General features: G+C 43.9%; 3 protein-coding genes and 1 pseudogene across 3 annotated transcripts; 1 reads left to right on the top strand and 3 right to left on the bottom strand.

Annotated features, from left to right (window-relative positions):
- Positions 1-10009: 10009 nt before the first annotated feature.
- On the bottom strand, positions 10010-11388 carry LOC119767629. Its single transcript, XM_038256598.1, has 3 exons — positions 11375-11388; positions 10218-11278; positions 10010-10159 (listed from the first exon to the last, which is right to left on the bottom strand). The coding sequence occupies exons 2-3, from the start codon at positions 11250-11252 to the stop codon at positions 10010-10012; spliced, it is 1185 nt and encodes a 394-aa protein (XP_038112526.1). The 5' UTR covers positions 11253-11278; positions 11375-11388.
- Positions 11389-11829: 441 nt separating this feature from the next.
- Positions 11830-15375, bottom strand: LOC119768072 (annotated as a pseudogene).
- Positions 13488-14190, bottom strand: LOC119768073. The gene is made up of 2 exons (XM_038258433.1): positions 13799-14190; positions 13488-13690 (listed from the first exon to the last, which is right to left on the bottom strand). Exons 1-2 carry the CDS (start codon positions 14037-14039, stop codon positions 13494-13496), a joined length of 438 nt encoding a protein of 145 aa, XP_038114361.1. The 5' UTR covers positions 14040-14190; the 3' UTR covers positions 13488-13493.
- Positions 15376-17911: 2536 nt separating the features above from the next.
- On the top strand, positions 17912-20056 carry LOC6033491. The gene is made up of 3 exons (XM_038255424.1): positions 17912-18021; positions 18074-19147; positions 19209-20056. Exons 2-3 carry the CDS (start codon positions 18095-18097, stop codon positions 20028-20030), a joined length of 1875 nt encoding a protein of 624 aa, XP_038111352.1. The 5' UTR covers positions 17912-18021; positions 18074-18094; the 3' UTR covers positions 20031-20056.
- The last annotated feature ends 1481 nt before the right edge of the window (positions 20057-21537 follow it).

The following is a 21537-nucleotide window of genomic DNA, read 5'->3' as shown; positions in this document are numbered from 1 at the left end:
ACAAAGATTCTTTTTTTTTCTTGTTCGCCTTGTTCTGCTGGTTCGCGTGCATTCGGCTGAGAGCGTTTGTTGTATTTTTCTCTCACTCCCTTGCTCCGCAGGAAAGCTTTGTGTGTTCCTCCTGAGTCCGTTGGATAGCACTAGCGTTTAGATGCAATCTTTCTAAAAAAAATTACGCAATTTTCTTGAAGCCAAAATCATCGAATTCTCGTAATATAGTCGACTAGCCAATACTTGAACTTGGTCCAATTGGTCATCTCTTTTCATTCATCCACGAGTATCATCTAGTACTGATACTCTTTAGTATTTCATTCAATAAAATATTTCAATTACGGGAATCTCCTACACAAATCGCAAGTTTAATCTACTCTTCAGCAAGCTATTTGTTTACTCTCTCATAAGAAACAATAAACTCTCTCATTGGACAATCAAATCTTCTCCTCCATCTAAACCTTCTAAATGTTCTCCTCCAAACCAGGTCCCACCAGCATGTCCAAATTGACACTTTTTCCTATATGTTCTTTATTTCAATTTGCGTGAATAATTATTTTACTAAGCAACTCAAATCAATTTCAAGTCATGTTAAAATATTTTACGTAGTGCAAAAATACACACGAAATACACAATAATCATCCAATGTCATTACAATCGTATTATACGACTCATGTATCAAATCAAATCAAATTATTCGCTCTACAGCATTGCCTTGGCGTTCTCGATTGCGAGATTCCTACTCGAAACTAGGTGTTCGAAGGCTTGAATGGTGAGACAATTGCAAACCTCTTTTTTTTAAACCTAGGCTTCCATCCATCCCCGGGATTCTTTTTTTTTTTACAATGGTCAACTCATTTGCTCATAATTTTTTAGATTTCGAAAGATTTACAGCATAACACCTCTCATCCTCTCTACCTAACTGATATGTCTTCTAGCGTATCTTTTCTATAAGCGCACTATCTCTAAATCATTCCTCTCAAGATCTCTACTTTTACTACAACGATTGAGTAAATCATCAAAATCTTTTCAATTTACTCGGACAACCGCATCCAGCATCTTAACATCACGTTTCTTCTTGAGTTCATAGTTTGCATCATCGAACTGCCTTTTGATGTTGCCTTATATGGAAAACTATGCCTTCCTTGACTTGATATAAGGTATTATTCACAAGTTTACGTGCACGAAATTGCAAAAATTACAAACTACTTTTTCTTTGCCATTTACAAGACACGGGTAATCACACATAGAGCCTTCCAGCACTCAATTTCTTGTACATATCAACAAACAACAACTGAATCACATATCAATCCTAACAGATTTGAATCTCAAAATGACCGCATCCCGTTTCGAACCACGCAGGCCATCGATCTCTTGCATATCTCAACGACGGCCGAACTTCATATCGATCTCTTTCACTTCTCAATAAAGGTCGCACCTCACCGATCCAAGTCGGCATCGATCTCTTACATTTTTCAACCAAGGCCGAACTTCATATCGATCGATTTCATTTCTCAACAACGGCCGAACTACATATCGATATTTTGCACATCTCAACGGCCGAACCTCATATCGATCCACGCAGGCATCGATCTCTTGCACATCTCAACAATGGCCGAACCTCTTATCGATCCACGCAGGCATCGATCTCTTGCACATCTCAACGATGGCCGAACCTCTTATCGATCCACACAGGCATCGATCTCTTGCACATCTCAACAATGGCCGAACCTCTTATCGATCCACGCAGGCATCGATCTCTTGCACATCTCAACGATGGCCGAACCTCTTATCGACCCACGCAGGCATCGATCTCTTGCACATCTCAACGATGGCCGAACCTCTTATCAATCCACGCAGGCATCGATCTCTTGCACATCTCAACGATGGCCGAACCTCTTATCGATCCACGCAGGCATCGATCTCTTGCACATCTCAACAATGGCCGAACCTCTTATCGATCCACACAGGCATCGAACTCTTGCACATCTCAACAATGGCCGAACCTCTTATCGACCCACGCAGGCATCGATCTCTTGCACATCTCAACGATGGCCGAACCTCTTATCGATCCACGCAGGCATCGATCTCTTGCACATCTCAACAATGGCCGAACCTCTTATCGATCCACACAGGCATCGAACTCTTGCACATCTCAACAATGGCCGAACCTCTTATCGACCCACGCAGGCATCGATCTCTTGCACATCTCAACGATGGCCGAACCTCTTATCGATCCACACAGGCATCGATCTCTTGCACATCTCAACGATGGCCGAACCTCTTATCAATCCACGCAGGCATCGATCTCTTGCACATCTCAACGATGGCCGAACCTCTTATGACGTCCAACAACGTATTAATTTTGTGTCTGTTTGTCTGTGGTTTTCTGTGCCATCGGTCACAAACAAAAGTTCTACACAACGCCACAAAAACTTCAAGCACATTTACGCGCCAATAGATTTTGCTAGGAAGTACAATATTTAACATAATTTATAGCATATACTACTTCAGTACTTTTTGTTACAAACCTTGCATAAACACGTCCGTGCACTTTGCGTCTTATCCGACAAATCAGGTTCCTCCTGTTTATGACTATGTTGTTTTTTTTTCAAAAGCAATAGGTTACCTAATCCGCACATAGTTTAAATTTATAAACTTATCGCGTTTTATCCAAAATATCCTAACATTAGACTCACCAACATTGCGAATCAATTCAGTCCTTTTTTTAGCAGCGAAACAGGCACACAAACGCACAATAAATCACTTTTTTCTCACCGCACTACAGTCATCCCACATATTCGGAACACCCACAAATTCGGAACACTTTTGTGATAATTTGTCAATAGCATGCCAAATGCAGCTTTTCTCTCGACCCTACTATTTTCAGGACCTTTATTTGGACATTCTCTTGCTATTTCACTAGTAAAAGTAGTACTTTTTAAACAAAAAACTGCATTTCAAGAATATTTTATTCCGAGCAGCAAAAAACTGCCTCCAAATTGCCTGTTTCATAATTGTGGTTTGTTATTGTGCCTCCCACAATTGTGGAACACCTGAATTTAACTGATATTTTCACAAAAAAAGTTATCAGACCATTGATAAAACATCACTGAGCTTGAGTTTCACTGGTTGCAGTGTGTGAAGTCATTATTTTGTTACAAATATGTACTCCTGGAGAGATCCAAAGTTTGTTTACATCCGTAAGAAAAAAGTGTTCCGAATTTGTGGATTTCAAGGGTCAAAGTTTTTCTTCAAAAACTTGATATAAAAGTAAAAATTTGCAGTTGTTCGGTACAGCATTCGAAAGATCGCAAGAAAAGCTTTCAAATGAAGGTAAAAGCGAATCATTAAGTTGAATAATCGATTTGCTATGATTTTTTGAACATTGGCCGATCTGTAAACTGTTCCGAATATGAGGGATGGCTGTATCAAACAATTATTATCCACTGCGTCTTTTGTTCTGCTTGCTGGGGGTGATTGACGCGATTCTAGCATGCACAAAATGAATCACATTTTCATCGCACTAATTAAACAATTGTTACTGTGCACTTTCACTGCTTCACCTTTCATTCTCCACCTTTGTTCTCTTTCGAAGCTATTCACATTTTTCCTATATTTACCTCAATATATTTTTTTTTGTCATATTCTGCGGTTCATGCTTCCTCTTGAATTAAATTGTTTCGCACGCTTTCTAGTCATACTAAGCCAAACAGAACTTTAGCAAAAACAACAATGTTTTTTTCTGTATATAAACACGGCATTTTTTGTCAGCATTTCCCTCACAAAATAATATCAGTAACAACATTTCAAAAGGGCGAAACCTACGATCCTGCCATTTCGGGAAAATCAACATTCAAAATTTTGCAATTCCGATCAATTCCTATTTCCACAAAAAAGCATGAAAACCATCAATTTTGTCAAAACGTAATAGAAAATAGCAATAATTTCATCATAGAGAGCAATTTGAAATTAATTAAGGTGTTTTTGCTATTAAAAATTGAGAAAAACAAATTACGCCTTTTTGAAGAGCGTGCCTCCATTTTCGCCCCACCGTATTCGCCACCCACTCAACCAAAACAACGGTTTAGCCCGTCAGGTTACGCCGCAAAGCAAAAGTAAACAACAGATTCGCCCTTTTGTTTTTTGTTCATTTTTCGGGTTTTTAAAGAAAAAAGTGGTGAAACAACTATTTTATCATTGTGAAACGTTACATTCAGTGATAAAACAGTGATATTTGCAACCTCAGTGATAAAAAAATTGGTCTAGAAAGCCTTCAGAAGGAGTCCGATTCAGGCCAAGAATCGTTGAGCCAGGATACACCGTAAGTAGCAAGTTGGTTTGACGATGTGGTCTATATTGAAGTGACGTTCCTTGGGGTGTCCCCGCCGGAAGTGGGAGACATGGCACCTGACGACTAGGCCACCCCGCGACACCATCCTGCATTCTCTATCTTTGCATAGCCTTAATGGTTACGGAGGCGATGATTTTGTACGGTATTCCTCCTAAACCTCCCTACACTAACTTTTTGTCCTGCAACTGCTAGACCCAGAATCCCCGGATGTTCCAAGAACCGGTAAATTATGGACCTTCATATCTAGATTGTGAATCCAGACCAGATCCGATACTACAATAATTGAAATTAAAAAATTATGTATTTAGGATCATACAAATCTGTATTTGTTGTGGAATTGTGGTCAGAGACATCAGAAACAAACATTTTTAACCATTTTGAGGATTGTCAGGTTAGAATTCACTAAATTATAACGAAAATTTGTTGTTTCTAAATATACGTCGGAACTTGCAGAAAACACTACATTCGCCCCTCGTGATTGGATGAAAACACAAGGGCGGAAACTCAATTTGGTTTGTTTTGATTGATGTTGTTGATTAGCCCTTTTGTTTTTTGCTTGTAAAACTACGTATTTTCGGAATTTTGTGATGATGGAGGGTGTTTTAGGATCAGTTTTGTTCGCTTTATATGATTCTGACAAAAACTCAGTTTGTTTACATCTGAGGGTTTCGCCCTATTGAAAAGTTGTTACAGATATGCTGCTCAGGACCAAACGAAAACACACACACACTTCGCTTTCAAAACAAACACGATTTTTTTTCACTACCAGGCCGCATTTTTTTTTTAATCCTCGTCGCCAATTGTAGAGTTCGGTTCTTTCCATGCGCACTTCGATTGTTCTCGATGGCCTTCCACCCGTCCGCCCGCTAGCCATCGTTCGTTTCCTTATTCCTGTCCCGACGCACAACAATGCCATCCGCTCCGGTCGGTGGCTTCCTTCAGACTCACGACCACGCGCTCTTCTGTCAGCATGAGCCGCAATGACTTGCATGCAACGATGCAACAATAACTTGTATCCAATGCGTTATACATAATAGATAGACTTGCATCGCATAGGTCCCTACAGGATCAAACATAAAAAGGCGATACTAATTAATACTTCCCTGCGACCTTGGAGGTCTCTCGGTTGGACATCTAGCCGTGAACACCAAGCTTGGTATCAATCTTCGTCAGTCGGTGTGGTATTGATCACAGCTGGTGTTAGTTTGACGCTCCGTTGTCGTCTGTTGTATCCTGCGGCTGCGTAGCAAGTCAGATGCTCGCTCATTCAGTTTGAAACGAAAAGAACAAAAGAGAACACAAGAAAACATTAGATTCTGATAGTGAGTTTCAACTCAGATGTTAAGTGTAATATAATATTAAACATAAATAGTTCACTTCATGATTCTTTATAGACACTTTATTTATTTTGCTTTCACTATCACATTCACTATTTCTTCGGGTCGTCTAATTTTCGTCGTGTTCCCGTACTTGGAGAATTCCGCATAACTAATCACTGCTGGTTCGTAGTGTAATGTCGAACATGTTACTAGCTAACACAACAGTGACACAGAACTCAGAAAGGTTAATTTCAATCGTTTATTCAACATCACTACAACAAGTACTCTTCTCAAGTTTTACCAGTACGAAGTCGATACTTCGACATCCTTCCGCAAGCCTTGCAAAGCTTCCAGAATCGTTTCCTTGGGTACACCCCACGTATTGATCTGGAGTTTCTTCAGCTCGTTGAAACTGCTCGGAATTTGGCGCAGACACTCAACCGACATTGCTTTTACGTGTCCGTTACAACCGTTAAGAGTCAAAGATTTTAGCCGCTGCAGTCGCTGTCCCATCTTGTGCAGGTCGTCCTCTACAAGGTCATGTTTAACGTCAACCGTTTCCAAACCAGGACAGATCTCGACGAAGGCGTGCAAAAGTTCTTTTGAATTATCGAAGAACGTCAAGTGCCGGATGCTGGAAGGTCCAAACGCTGCGTTGGGCATGTCGTACACGGTTTTGACTCCGATTCGCTTGATCACAAACGTGCACAAGGATTTGGACTGCTGGATGAACGAATAAATGTCCGACGAACGTTCGACCGTGCAGTCAAAAAAGCTAACACTTTGGGTGGCGATTTGTGAGAGGTCAGCGAGGGCGTCGCTGGGCAGGTATGCAACTGATATTTCCAATCGCTGCAAATAGGAACTCTGGCAGTAGGCAAGACCGGAAACGCAGTCAGATGAGCCAACGTAACAGACTTTGATATCCTCAGCTCGGGGAAAGTTTAACCGCTTCGACGGCGTAGCTTGCTCCAGTGTAATCTGTGAGATACTAGATTGCCGTACAGGCATAGTCCCTTTTGGAATATGCGCCAAGGTGGCGCTTGGTGCCAAACCCACCGCATGGGTGGCGCTAGGCTTAGCTGTCAGTGCAGCGAACGATCGGGAGAGCGACAGTGTGAGGTGCGCGTTCCGGTGTTGGGGATTCTCCAGTGTGGCCGATTAAAGTCCCACAATGGCGATCCTGCCGGATTATCACCGGGACCCCGGTGAAAAAGGATAGAACCTGTTTTTATCCCCGGAGAATCCCCAACACGCGGAAGAGTAAGTGTCTTTGTTTCTACTGCAAGAGAGGAAGAAGCGGAGATCGTGCCATTGGTTTCTTGGTATTGGTGAGTTGCTTGGAAATTACGGGTTCTGTGAGTGGAGATGGTCCGGGGAGGAACGAGAGCGGCGAATTTTCGATGCAGACATCCAGTGAGGGATGAAAATTGTGAAAACAAGACAAGACGCGGTTAACCCTAGATGATCCACCACGTTTTTGGCAAATTGTGGGACTAACCCTTGACGATCCAGACGATTTTAATATCGTCACAAAAATTGACCAATTTTTGAAGATTGGTTGACGAATTATGTCAATATAAAAGCTGTCAACAGTAGAAAGGCTTATCGATCGGAAATTTGCTATTTTCGTGTGATGTTCTGGTAAAAATGGGAAAAGGATTTGTTTAGTTGAAGAGAACAAATGGGAGAGGTTGGATTGTGTTTTTGAGGCGCATCCTGGCAATTATATGGCTAGTTGCGAGATGGTCAGGCCGCTGTAGCAATTGTGTATGCTTGGCCGGGCGGGTTCAAGACAGATTCGGATATTTTGGTTGATAATTGATGTGTTTTTCTGTGAACACACACTGTCAGTGTCACCAGTTGAGTACACCAGCGTCGTCGCCTACTACGGTAGCAGGCGGCGCGTACTCGTCACTCGGGTGTGCACAAGTACAAACAGGGAAGTAAGGTTTGTCAGTCTAAATCCACGGCTACGTCACGACTGTCATCCACATATAAAGCGAGTGAAGTCAAAATCGAACCAAGATCGAACCAAGTTTTAAGCGCGTTGCTTTTGAAAATGTCGTATGCGCATCGAACATAAATAACAAAACTAAAAACTTTTTAAAGTTTAATATAAGTTTTTATATATATTTAATCTCAGGGGACAACAAGGGGAACTACATTTAATTCCGTCAAGCACCTAATGTTGGCATATCAGCACTCTGGTGTTCAGTGACAGCTTGTTTGACTGAAATTTAATAAGTATTCCATTCATTTTAAACCAACGGTCAGGAAGAATCAAATTAATTTAATTTTATTTCTAGGTAACTGAAGTTATTAAAATTTTTAGTTTAGTTTAGTGAGTTTGGTTGTATTGTATCGTCAAGTAGAACTTTATTTTATTGATCTAATAAATGTAAAATGTGGAAAAATTTACGTAATAATTGAAATTATCTCGCAAATATACGCAAAAGATAGAAAAATCTGGCAACAAATAATTTGGGAACAAAATTTATGTATTTATTTCATACGACCTTTTCAAAAACCACACGTAAACAATATTAACAGTGCCTCTGGTGGGGACTTAAAGAAACTGCATGCGTGTCAGAACCTTGTCTAAATCGCGTGCAATGCAATGCTCCGACAGATTATTAAGTAGTAAACAAAATGTTCGTTTACGAATCGAACTAGGAAGGCCGCTTGGAAATGTTCGTTCACGAGTCGAACTAGGAAGGCCGCTTGGAAATGTCTGTTACGAATCAGACGGGACGGCCGCTTCGAAATGTTCGTTTACGAATCGAACTAGGAAGGCCGCTTGGAAATGTTCGTTCACGAGTCGAACTAGGAAGGCCGCTTGGAAATGTTCGTTTACGAATCGAACTAGGATGGCCGCTTGGAAATGTTCGTTTACGAATCGAACTAGGACGGCCACTTGGAAATGTTCGTTTACGAATCGAACTAGGATGGCCACTTGGAAATGTCTGTTTACGAATCAGACGGGATGCGGACCGGGACGGCCGCTTGGAAATGTGCGTTTACGAATCGAACTAGGATGGCCGCTTGGAAATGTTCGTTCACGAGTCGAACTAGGAAGCCCGCTTGGAAATGTTCGTTCATGGACCGAACTAGGGCGGCCGCTTAGACATATCTTTTTACGAATCAGACTGGTTGCGAACTAGAAAAGGCGTTTGGGAATGTCTGTTTACGAAACAAACTGGGAAAACCGCTAGGAAAATTATGTTTACGAATGAGATTATTAACAGAAGAGGACAATCAAGGACGCTTACAGATGAAAGCTTTGATGCTTTGGGAAGCTTTGATTCATTCGGAATTCTTGCGAGGTGAGACACCTGCAGGAAGCTAAATTGCTTATTGTGAGGTTGGAAGACCGTAGGAAATGCAACGAATTCTTGCGAATGGGGACGCCGCTGCAGTGCCACGGTTAATTGAGTGGTAAGGCGCTCGCAGGCAGGTTGACCGGAGAATGCCTTTGATATCTTTTAGTGTCTGAATGTTGGATTGGTTATAAAATTCAGAGTGGGAATTGATGGTCATCCGGACTTGAACAGGAGGCAGCGTAATCTAGTGATAGCCGTGATTGTCACTCAGCCCAGTTGGCCTTGGTTCAGTCCTAGTCGATCCCGATTAGCTGGGAAGTAAATGTCGGTACCGGCCTGAGTATTGTTGTTAGGTTAGTTAGGCCTCCTTGGAGTTGATACAGGCAAGCAGTAACAGACCAAGCCTGGTTGGGAGAATAGCAGATAAAACTTTGATTGGGAGACAGTGGTTTGTGAGATTAAGTTAAAACAACACAACTCTAAGTAATAAAATCTGGACTGAGTCTTGACTGGACTGAAAAAGTGTCTGAATGCTGATGGATAACAATTGTTTAGACTAGGACCACGATGGAATGTAGTAAAGAGAAATTTAAATTTAAAATAGCGATTGGATTTTCTGGGTGATAGTGACTTGTAAAAGCGAAATATACAATAATTGTACTTATGTTATGTTTAGTGGTTTGAATTCTGAAGATTCCGTGGACGAATGATTTTTTTTTGTAGGGAAACGGCGTTACGTAGTGATGCTATCTGGAATGGTTTGACCAAGAGGGTAATGAGAACACGAAACAGCTCGGATATTGAAGGAGCACAATTAAATATATGAATTGTTTTCACCTGATTGTGATGATTTCTAAAATTTGACTCCCTTTTCTAAAATGGTTCTTTTATCCCTAAGTTGAAGTCTTTTTGGAGAAGAAGGGGGATGTGAGATACTAGATTGCCGTACAGGCATAGTCCCTTTTGGAATATGCGCCAAGGTGGCGCTTGGTGCCAAACCCACCGCATGGGTGGCGCTAGGCTTAGCTGTCAGTGCAGCGAACGATCGGGAGAGCGACAGTGTGAGGTGCGCGTTCCGGTGTTGGGGATTCTCCAGTGTGGCCGATTAAAGTCCCACTTTCCAGTATAATTTGTTTCAAATTTGGAAGAATCGATGCAATTTCATCAAGTGTCTGTAAATTGTGAAGTTAAAAATTATCAAATATAAAAGAATTTAAAAAAAAAACCTACCGAAGCATCGGTCACTACACCATGAAACCAAAGACTCTCCAAGGCTGGCTGCCGTCGAAGCAAACGTACAAGGTCCCTTTCGGAGCAATCAATATTGATTCGCTTTAGTCTTAAACCATCCATCGTGACAAGCGCATCCATCACTTTGCCGGCTTGGAAGGCATGCGCTGTGTCGAGATCTTGCAACGTGTTCCGGACCGCAAACACAAATCTGCCAATATCTTGGTAGAAATTGTCGTATTCGCCTAATGCAATATTGAGCACCTTAATCCGCGGGCAAATGTGCTGCAGCGTGGGGAAAATTGACCCTCCGTGTCCGTGTTTTTTGTTGAAGAAACTAAAGATAAACAGTTCCTCCAATTTGGTGAGCTGATAGTTGAGCTTTGCCAACTTTCCATATTCAAAGCAGCCATCAAGTGTAAGCCGCTTCAGATTTGGCATAACTCTTAATAGCTGGTAGAGATAACCAAAAGGTATCGATGAGCATGTCAGCGTGGTCAAACTTTCTCCAAGACCCTCGAACCAGGCGATCCTGGGCTTGTCCTTTCTCAACTCGTAAAAATTAAACTCTGCTCTGGTGAATCCACGGCCAAGTGCCAAAAAGTATCGGAGCTCGGCCAAATTATCGACAACTTGGTACTTCCCCAGTTTGAGCAAAAACCGGTCCATCAGTTCCGACCGGGTGGTGACCAGTTCGTTCCAGTCGCGGCACACCAACCGCACCCGTGCCAACCAACGCGATTTCAGGTGTCCAAAAATCATCGTCCAAACCTCCGGTGGCAACCACCGAGGTGACGGATCCATCCTGCTTCTCTTAGCCGCCGACGGTTCGCCTTCCACGTTCTCTTTCAGGTCCACTCGGCACGTCGGACAGAACCAAAACCACCCAACGTCGCCCTCGAGCCACGAGCGCACATGGTCCTCGCTCAGGTGGACGCACCGTTGGTGGAAAAGCAGGCTGCAGCTCTGGCCACTGCAGCGGATTCGCCGGTCTCCGGCGTCGAACGAAGTGGTGCAGATCGAGCAGAACTCCATGGCCGGAAACTACACGTGAACTGTCACTAGAGCAAGTGGGATAGACTGTTTGTTTACATTCAAGGTTTCGCCCGAATGAACGCTGAAAGCTAAACTTTAATCAAATTCTTGAGTTGTCTCACCTTGATTGTTTCGAGTAAGGTAATTTTATCAAGTGCTGTTTTGAATTTTTCAAGGCAAAAGTCGTTTTTATAATTAACGCGCTGATCGTTGATCTTCACGGTCAGCTGGATGTACTCAAAATCAAGTTCGATTCACTCATTTTGGACCATGCGTGGAGGAATTCATTTATGAGTTTAATGCTGAAACTCATAAATGAGTTTAGCGCTTGAACTGCCGAATGAGTAGTTTGGCTGGACCGCGATTTTCGGCTGTTTTAATGAAAATTACCTTAAAAACTTTGAAATTTGTGAATGTTACTACTAAATTGAGTGATTGTTTAGTTAAATAAATCATTTTTTTACTCGAGCAACCCAGAAATGCTGGTTATAATTTATTTATTTCATATTCAATATATTTAAAACGCTTGCACAGGTTTTTCTTCGAGATGGCCTTCGGTGCTTATTTTCTGGTAACGGAATGCAAATCAGCTCATCTAGCTGACCTAGATGCAGGATGGCGGGATCGGTTGGTAGAACCTATGATGGCGACCATTAGCTCAGCGCTGGTCCGCTCTTCAAACTCAAATTGACACGATCAAACGCAGTCAGGAGCCCCGTAATGAGGATATTGCAGTTCGGCCGACGTTGCCTCCGTTCTTTTGATCAACCCGAAAACGGACCCAGTGGTCCCGGCAAGCCTTCCCCTCCGAATCACTTTCAAGTCCTCCCCGGAACTTTTCCTGACCGTCTCCTGCAGCAACTGATGGGTACACCGAGTCAGCTGAAAGGACACAAAAGTGACGCACGTTATCACCGACATTAAACTGGACCCTTTGAAGGATGTTCAAAAACGCAACCGAAACTCACCGTTGGTACTGCCGCAACTGGCTTTGGCACGGGCGCCGATCCAAATGTCCAGTCGCAGGTAGCCGACTTGTCCGCGGTTTGTGATGTGATATCATCAAGTATGCCGGGGTTCGTGGTCGTCGTCGCGTCGACGGTACGAGGATCTCCTCTGCGTCGCTGTTGCTGCTCCGTGCGTTGACGCTTTCCGGTTGATGGTTCTGCCAAGATTCTTTGCTGGGGGACCGGATTATTGGTACGGATGATAGTCGCCGCCGTCGTCCTTTTGGTTCTGCTCCTGCTGCTCGAAGCACTTCGGGTTGACGTGGACCAGGTTGATGTGCAGAATTCGCTCCAGGTTCTGGATCAGGTAGCAGATCTTGAACTCGACCAGTCCGCACCACTCGAGGTGGTCGTCGGCGTTGAACTCGTTCAGCCTGACCTTCTGCGTTGAGCTGGACACGTTGAAGTCGAGTTTTGCTGCGGATAGGCCGGCGTGGTGATCGGCATCAGGTGGAACCAGTCCTGCACGTTCACCCGCGGATCCCACACTTGAAAGCCCAGATTCACGGTGTCCGGCTGCTTCAGCAACACCGGCTGGGCCACTGACAGCGCGAAAACACCAAAAGAATTTGTGCCCCAGCGTGGCCGCGACGACATTCGGGTAGAGCTGGAACGTCCTCGCCACCAGCGTATCCCACGACACAACTTCAAAGTAACCCAACGAGTTGGAGTAGATTCCATGATCTGAAAAGAAGAAAAACCCAAAATTCACAAAAAACCCATAAAGATACCAACTAAAGCTCAACTCACTCTTCGCCCAAAGCTTGATCGAACGCAGCGCCAGCCGAAAGTTGTCAATGTTGGGCACCAGCCGCAGGATCTCGTCCGTGACGCGGCACACCGAATTGGACTCCAGATACTTCAGCAGCATATCGTCGCGCAGGTCAAAGTTGTCCGGAATCTCCTTCAGCGCCAACCGCGCAAACAGCAAATCAATCTCGATGCCGTCAAAGATCATCTTGACGACCGGCACAAACGCCTCCTGGACAGTGCGGCACTCCGTCATCTTGGGCTGCTTCTTCGAAAAACGACCCAAAATAGTTCTGCCTTTTAGATGTTACGCGGCGCCACGCACAACGCATCAATATCCGCCCCTTGTGGTGAACGCCCAGCCGGTACGACTCAAATGTAGATCTTCCTGCCGAGCTTCTCGACCAGCGATTCCAGCATGTTCTTCGAGACGGACATATCGCGCACCCACTGCTTGACCAGCGTGTTCAGCTTGGACAGAATCTTACGAAAGTGTAACGTTGGCGCGAGCTGTAGGTTGTCCGAGGGTGATCCGCTTAAGCCGTATCCGATAGGGGCCCGTGAAGTTGGTGCTGATGGATAAGCCACCTCGGCCATGGACCCGGAGGATCAAAATATGCTTGATAGCTGGACGCTTGAATAGGTGGGCTGACGGCGCAGCTGAGACCATCGTAGTTGAACCTGGGGAGGATTGCGTTAGCGGGGTGTAGCTGACCGTTGGCGTTGTCTATGACGAAGAGACGATGCCAAACAGAGCTGGTAGACTCTTGGCTTTTTAATTGTATTTACCAGTGCTTGAGCTGTTGTCGCTCCCGCCGTACTGTAGGTGACCAACTTGGCAAACGTTCCATCGGCTGTAGTTGGGTTGAGTTGCACCACTTTTGATGAAGTTCGCCAGCGATTGAATCGTGCCGGTGTAGGCAATCGACGCAGGAGTGGTGGAAGTTTTAGCCGAACACTGTCTAAGGAGCTGCCGCAACTGGCGTTGCCACATGTGCCGATCCAAACGCCGCATAGTCGGCAAAGTCATTGCCACTGGCAGCTGGTTTGCTCACCTGAGACGCCCAAACACCGCCTAAAAGTATCCTGACCAAAACCTTCTGCTTCGGCACAGCAGGATCGTCCGCGGTAGGTGGATTAATATCGTCCAGTTGGCCAAGGCAGCCGACCAACTGCCGACCGGGAGCGGTCATCGATACCAAGAAAAGTCACAGTTCCAGCATCAGTCGTGCCAACGTTTGAACACCACCGAGTGGGGAGGATAAACATAACCCCTTCCCCCATGTCCGTACCGCGAACCAGTTCCGACCGTCCCCGTTGTGTTCCGGGAACCAGTTCCGTATATCCTGTTGAAAGAAAGCGTGTTTGCATCTTCCGACCAATGTGGAACGTCAAAATCAGACGGTTACTTTTCTCCTCCGTCGGTTTTGCACCTTCCGGATTGTCCGGAAGAGGCAAAACAAAGGGGAAAACTTCTTCCTGCAACATATTTTGCAACGTCCGAACAATTCTGTTTGACCATCAGAAAGAGATTAATTGTCCGGGCGTTGCAAAATATGTTGGAGGAGGAAGTTTTGCCTCTTCCGGACAATCCGGAAGGTGCAAAACTGACGGAGGAGAAAAATAATCCGCAAGGTGCATAACTGTTTTTGAACCATTCAGACAACCCGGAACTAGATCCGGTAAGTTTTGAAGATCATTTTTCAAGAGCTTGCCTGTAACGAACTGGACTTAGCCGCAAAACTTGAAAGACTGTGACAAAAATGACAAGTTCAATTTACTCAAACGTCAGTTCAGCTTTTGAACTGTCGTTTGAGTGAAAAATCCACTCATAATCAAGTTCAGAAAACCACTCATTTTCAGTTCGAGATCTGAACTTGATTTTGAGTGGATTTGAACTTGATTTTGAGTACATCCAGCTGACCGTGTTGTTTTGATAATATTAGTACAGCGGCACATCGGCATCCGATGACAGTCGACTTGATAAACCCAGTAAAAAAAGTCAAAGTAGTTATGTCACAGACATAACCGGAATGGCGTAGACTTACGTAAAATTTAGATATGTGGACATGTGGGTTTTCCATATATTAATTTGAAGAATTAACTATATATATTGGAAGGAACACCCATTCGAACGGCAAAGAGAGGAAAGAAAGAGACGAAGGAATTTTAGCGAGCCGAATGGGGGGAGGGGGAGAGGGGGCATAGGGGTTGGGGGCGAGAGCAGCCTCAGAAAGCTGTGCAATCTGTCGCCCCCGAAGACCAAAATTTGTTCCTGAAATTTAAATTCAAATTAGCTCGCTGAATCGTCCCGGGTGGGACGAGGGCAACTCTTTCAACACTAGAATTTGATGAGACGTAAATCTTTCAGAAGCGCTCGCCGCGAATGCGACGAGCTAGTTGGATTTCCCGATTGTTTAACAACCAAGGCTTGACCCACGAGAGGCTTTTCGGCGGAAGGCAGCAGGCGCGCGCCTCATCTTGTTGATGCCTCGTCCCAGGTGGAACGAGGGATGGGGATTGAAGCACCTCCGAACCACAGCAACCACGAAAGATCCAAACGGTCCGGCCATCGAGAGGCAACTGGCTGACGGTAACGACGAGAAGGCGATGCGCACTGCGCACTTCTTTTTCAGTTCTGGTCCCTCTCTCCTGCTGCTGCTGCTCTGGGCTGAGCTTTCCTGCTGCTGCTCTGGTCTCTCTCCTGCTGCTGCTGCTCTGGGCTGAGCTTTCCTGCTGCTGCTGCTGCTGCTGCCGGTCCGACGTCTGAGACGTGAATGATGGAATGGGCTCTGGCGCACGTTCTTATGTATGATTTCGGCCCGCTACTTCCCCTCCTTTTTCGCGACCGACACTCGGTCGCGTTGCTCGGATGATTTTCCCCTCAAAATAGGTACTTGACATTCCCGTCCGTGAGTGGGAAGCGCTCATTTTGCTTGCAAAATCTCTGCATTTTGAAAACATTTTAAAACATTCAATTGTTTCAATAGTTAAACTATTTTGCCAACAATGAAAGTTTTATAGCAAATTGCTGAATAATTTTCGAATCGAATGGCACATAAATCGTGTCGATTCGATTAGAGGGAAGGAAGATATAAGCGTTTGACGGATGACGCAGTAATCCAGGGCCTTCGGCCCGGGTTTTTTGGAATGACACCCCAGTACCTTCGACAAAGACGTAAGTCTACGTCAAAATTGACAGTTCTCGACAGTTTTGACGAAACACTCTACGAAATCGGGTAATCAAAAACAACCAACCAGTTAGCCGATTTAGTCGGGATGCTTAAGGAATAGCATAACTTTTAATAAAAGTGAAGTAAACAGAAATGTTCACAAAAAGTTGCTCTACTCGTTTGGTTTTAGTAAATTTCAAGGAACACTCCAGATTATACAGCATCGTTCAAACACGACCGCTTATTAGGCTTGAAATGGGTTATCAAAAATCAAATTATTCGCTCTACAGCATTGCCTTGGCGTTCTCGATTGCGAGATTCCTACTCGAAACTAGGTGTTCGAAGGCTTGATTGTTGAGGCAATTGCAAACCTGTTTTTACACCTTAACTTCCATCCACCCCGGGATTCGAACTGACGACCTTTGGATTGTTAGCAGTGCTGAAAATGTCAGACGTGAGTGCCCTAGCTCATTGAGCACCTGCAATGCGAGGCAGTAGTCGACCAACGCTCATTCGACGTTGCACGCACACATATAAAGAAACTAGTTTTTACACAAAAAGTTCGTATTTATGCGTGGAAATGTAACTTTGATTATAAGTTATGGTTGTTTTAAGTGTTTTGCACAATCGAAAACCATGCAATTGTTTGAAAATAGTCAAAATAGTGTTTAAAGAGGATTTTACGAGTCAGTCATATGATACGAATTGAGTGAGTGTAGCTCATTTTTTCACGTCTCTCATTCTCCAGCAGCCGACCGGCACGAGTCAGGTGGCAGTGGTTGAACAGACACAGTAGGCTTACAGTCACATGCTAGCAGTGAACTGACATTTTGGTTTGCTTCATGTGTACGCTGGGTTGGAAACTTTTTGCAGGCCTGATTGTTAGTCCAACTGCCTACCAGCGACTCCACCGAGACAGGACCCAGGGAGACGACTCCTACACCTGGACTGAGCTAACGACCTAACCTTTTTAGGTTAGTCCGGGGCCATTATTTACTTCCTTTCCGACGGAAGGCGTGATCAGACAAATCTCGTCTCGAAAAATGCCACCAGGACCGTCTGGGATCGAACCCAGGCCGACTGGGTGAGAGGCAATCACGCTTACCCCTATACCACGGTCCCGAAATGGGTTATATTTCCCCTAAATCGGATTGAGTCAAATTTTCTTTTATTAACAGACTAAATCGGTAAAAAATCGGCTGTTTATAACCGATTCCATCAGATTTCGTCGGCCGATTTTAACAACCGATTATTCATCACACCCTTACCAAAAATCATGATTTTTTTAGTTCCAAATCCCACTTTTCATACGAATTTTTCAGTTCAACCCATATAACCATTTTTATGGTTGTAGTACCTGAACTCGAAAAATCGTATGAAAAGTGGGATTTGGAACTCAAACAATCATGATTTTTGGTAAGGGTGCAGACGCTTATGTAAATATACACTGTAACTGAAATTGATTTTCAGTTACAGTGTAGGTAAAGATTACACAGAAATCTATTGCCCGGTCTTTTATGGTTAGTTCCACCCGACTAGACCCGACAAAGTTATGCGAATTGTCGGATTTTGTACGGGGAATTACTGGCAACACTTGACCAAATAATATCGAGGTGCCGCTGTATTGAAAATATCAATCCAACCCAGTGACAATCTTAGACCCCATGCAGATCTAATCGTCTTACGATTTAGACCTGCGTCGGCCCTACATTTCTAGCTGGAAGATCAACGTCAACCAGAAACGGCTTTACTTTGAAAAATTCAAATATTTTTACAGTTTTGAACAAAAAACTTTGATAATTTCGTGATTAAATCGTTCAACTTTAAACAATTCACATAGTAAGATAAAAACAGAGTTGTTTTACGTACAGCTAACTTAACTTCCCAACAGTTTAACTCTTCCGATCCAGCCATGGAGTTCTGCTCGATTTGCACCGCTTCGTTCGACACCGAAGACCGGCGAATCCGGTGCAGTGGCCAGAGTTGCGATCTGGTTTTCCACCAACGGTGCGTCCATCTGACCGAGATCCACATGCGCGCCTGGCTCGACGATGACGTGGGATTGTTCTGGTACTGTCCGACGTGCCGGACGAACTTTGCTCCGGTGGCCAGGAAGCGCACAGTGGGAGAGGAGGAGGAAGAACCGTCGGCGGCCAAGAGAAGCAGGATGGATCCGTCACCTCGGTTGCCACCGGAGGTTTGGACGATGATCTTCCAGCACCTGGATTCGCGTTGGCTGGCACGGGTGCGGTTGGTGTGCCGCGACTGGAACGAACTGGTCACCACCCGGTCGGAACTGATGGACCGGTTTTTGCTCAAACTGGGAACAGCACAGTTTGTTGATAATCTGGAGGAGTTGCGGCACCTTCTGGCGTTAGGGGAAGGATACACTCGAGCCGAGTTCAACTGCAAGGACATTGGCAAGGACAGGCCAAGAGTCGCTTGGTTTGCAGCCCTTGGACAATCCTTGACCACGCTTACCTGTAGGTTAATACCTTTCGGATTTCTCTATGAGCTGCTCAGAGCTTTTCCGAACCTAAAACGACTTACGCTTACGGATTGTTTCGAATATGGAAAGTCCGTCAAGCCAAACTACGAGCTGAACAAACTGGAGGAACTAACCATAAAAGAAATCAAAAACAAGAACTACGGAGGGTCGATTTTCCCCACACTGAAGCACATTTGTCCACGGATCAAGGTTCTAAAATTTGGCGACTATTGCAGTGAGGGCTATAACGGACTCTTCGATTACATTCATTCATTTGTGCGAGCGGTTGCAAAAACATTGCAAGGCATCAAATTAACTACTCCGCTGTTTGGGCTGATAAACGAATTAGTCACGATGAATGATTTGCACCTTAAAAGACTCACCATCGACTGCAGCGAAGAAGATCTGCTGCGCTTGATTCGGAGGCAGCCGACCCTGGAGCGACTTCACTTCCTTGGACAGTTGTCCAATGTGGCGGTTAGTTGAAATCGAACTATTAATTTTCACTTTAATTATTAATGTGCATTTTTTTTTACAGGTGTTCGAAGAGATTTCCCAAATTTTGCCAAATGTGAAAAGAATCAAATTGGCAAATGTAAATCTGAAGCAAAATCTGAGGTCGAACCGGCAGAACATCTTCCCTCGTGCTGAATTTATCAGAGTTCGGCACGTTGGCTCGTCTGACTGTGTTTCCGGTCTAGCCTGCTGCTTGAGTTCCAGTTTGCAGAGTTTGGAACTATTTGGAGCTTACTTGCCACACGATGGCCTCATCAGCCTCCCCCAAATCGCCACCCGGATCAAAAGTGTGAGCTTCCGTAGTTGCAGGGTCGAACGTTTGTCGGATATGCTTTTGTTCATTCAGCAGTCGAAATCGTTGATCTCGTTCGAGTTGGGCAGGCTTCGTGTCACAACTGTGTGCCAGACCGACATGCCAGACGCCGCCAACGGACATTCAGGAATTCGTCATTTGAAGTACCACAATCAATCAAAGGATATTCTGCACGCACTTTTCAAGCTCTGTCCCGCTGTGGAAACGTTGGACATTGTGCATGACCTCGTAGAAGAAGACATGGTAAAGATGGGACAGCGGTGGAAGCGGCTACACTCGTTAAAACTGAACGGCCACAGCGGACCTGGACATAGATTATCCATTGAGTGTCTGCGTCCGATTCCGACTAGTTTCGAACGGTTGACTAAACTGCAGATCAAGGCATGTGTAATTCCTCGAAAAGAGGTTGAGGACGCTCTTCAAGGTCTGCGAAAGGAGGTCGATTTTTCAATCCAGTATACCGTATACCTGCCGCCACCTCCATGCATGAATCTGCAATATCTGTTGTCGCTGTTGCCTGAATCTCGCTGAAATTTGATTCGCTTGCGTACATTTTGAAAAAATAAAAGACACGATTTGAAAAGAAAAAATCAATTTTTGATTACTTTTATTAATTTATCAGAGGTGCCTCAAAACGAGTCCAGCGCGCGGTCCTATTGATCCACACAGGCAGACAACCCGATTATCCAAAGGCCTTGGTAAAATCTCACTTCGTATAATCGAATCACGAAAAAAAAATATTTGTTTCGTTGTCTAAACTGCCGTTCTACGCATAATTGCCCCATGTTCAAAAAAGTGCAACTGAGAAAAACGCGATTGAAATTTTTCGACCGATTTCTGTCTTTCTACGCATAATTGTCCCGTGGGTTCCTATTCGCCCTATGTGTCCCTAATCGCCCCAGTTAGCAGTTTATCACCCCTATTTGTGATTCTCTTGCTATACAACAGGTAAACAAGGCATAATGCTTAGTAAAACTAATGATTCCGTGTAAGAAAATACTTGGTGGGACAATTATGCGTAGAAGTGCAACGATGGGACAAACAGACTTGGTGTTGTTTTTGATGAATTTTTTTTTTTTGAATTAAATATACTTTATTGAATCTTTCTTATAATAATTACATTTGGTTTACATAATAAGTGGTCAGCTGTGGCTCTTCAGCTTTAATTTGCTTTTCGTGATTTAAACACTGTTCATTTTCATAACTTTAAAAGTATATGATTTATCATTTTTGTAACACTAGGTACAATGAGAAAAAAATGTTAAGAAAACATAACCTAACCTAAAACTAACTTAAACTTACAATAAACTAAACCAATCCTTGAATCAAGGGGTATTCAGAAATAGCACATTTTTCCCTGAATTTCAAACATTTTTCTTGAATCTTCTGATCCAACATTTTTACTTCTGCTAATTCATGAACCTCACTTGATCTTGTCCAGCCAGGAACATTCAAAACCATTTTGAGTACCTTGTTTTGGACACGCTGGAGCTTCAATTTATGAGTTCTAGCGCAACACTCCCAAACAGGTACTGCATACTCAATAACGGGGTAAATTATTTGTTTGTAAACTGCTAGCTTATTTTTCAAAGAAAGCTTCGATTTTCTGTTAATTAAAGGGTACAAGCACCTGATGAGAATGCTGCACTTGTTCAATATTTTGTCTACATGCTGCCGAAACAAAAGTTTCGAGTCAAGTATGAGACCTAAGTAGACAACTTCCTTTGACCAGGGTATCGAAACATCATTCATTTTTATCAAAACATCATCCTTTGGGACAAATCTGGCCGATTTGGAAAGAGGAAAAATGATGGTTTGAGTTTTTGCTGCATTTATACGAATTTTCCAGTCGCCAAAGTATTCGGAAAGAACGTCAAGACCCTTCTGAAGACGGCCAACTAAATATCTGGTTATTTTACCCTTATAAATAACGGCAGTGTCATCAGCAAAAAGTGACAACACACCATTACCAGGAAGAGTAGGCAAATCAGATGTAAAAATATTGTACAGAAGTGGGCCAAGAATACTTCCTGGGGAA

This window comes from Culex quinquefasciatus, chromosome 2, assembly GCF_015732765.1.
Source record: "Culex quinquefasciatus strain JHB chromosome 2, VPISU_Cqui_1.0_pri_paternal, whole genome shotgun sequence".
NCBI lineage: Eukaryota > Metazoa > Arthropoda > Insecta > Diptera > Culicidae > Culex > Culex quinquefasciatus.
Note: the sequence above shows the minus strand (reverse complement) of the source record. Positions and strands in the feature narration are given on the sequence as shown.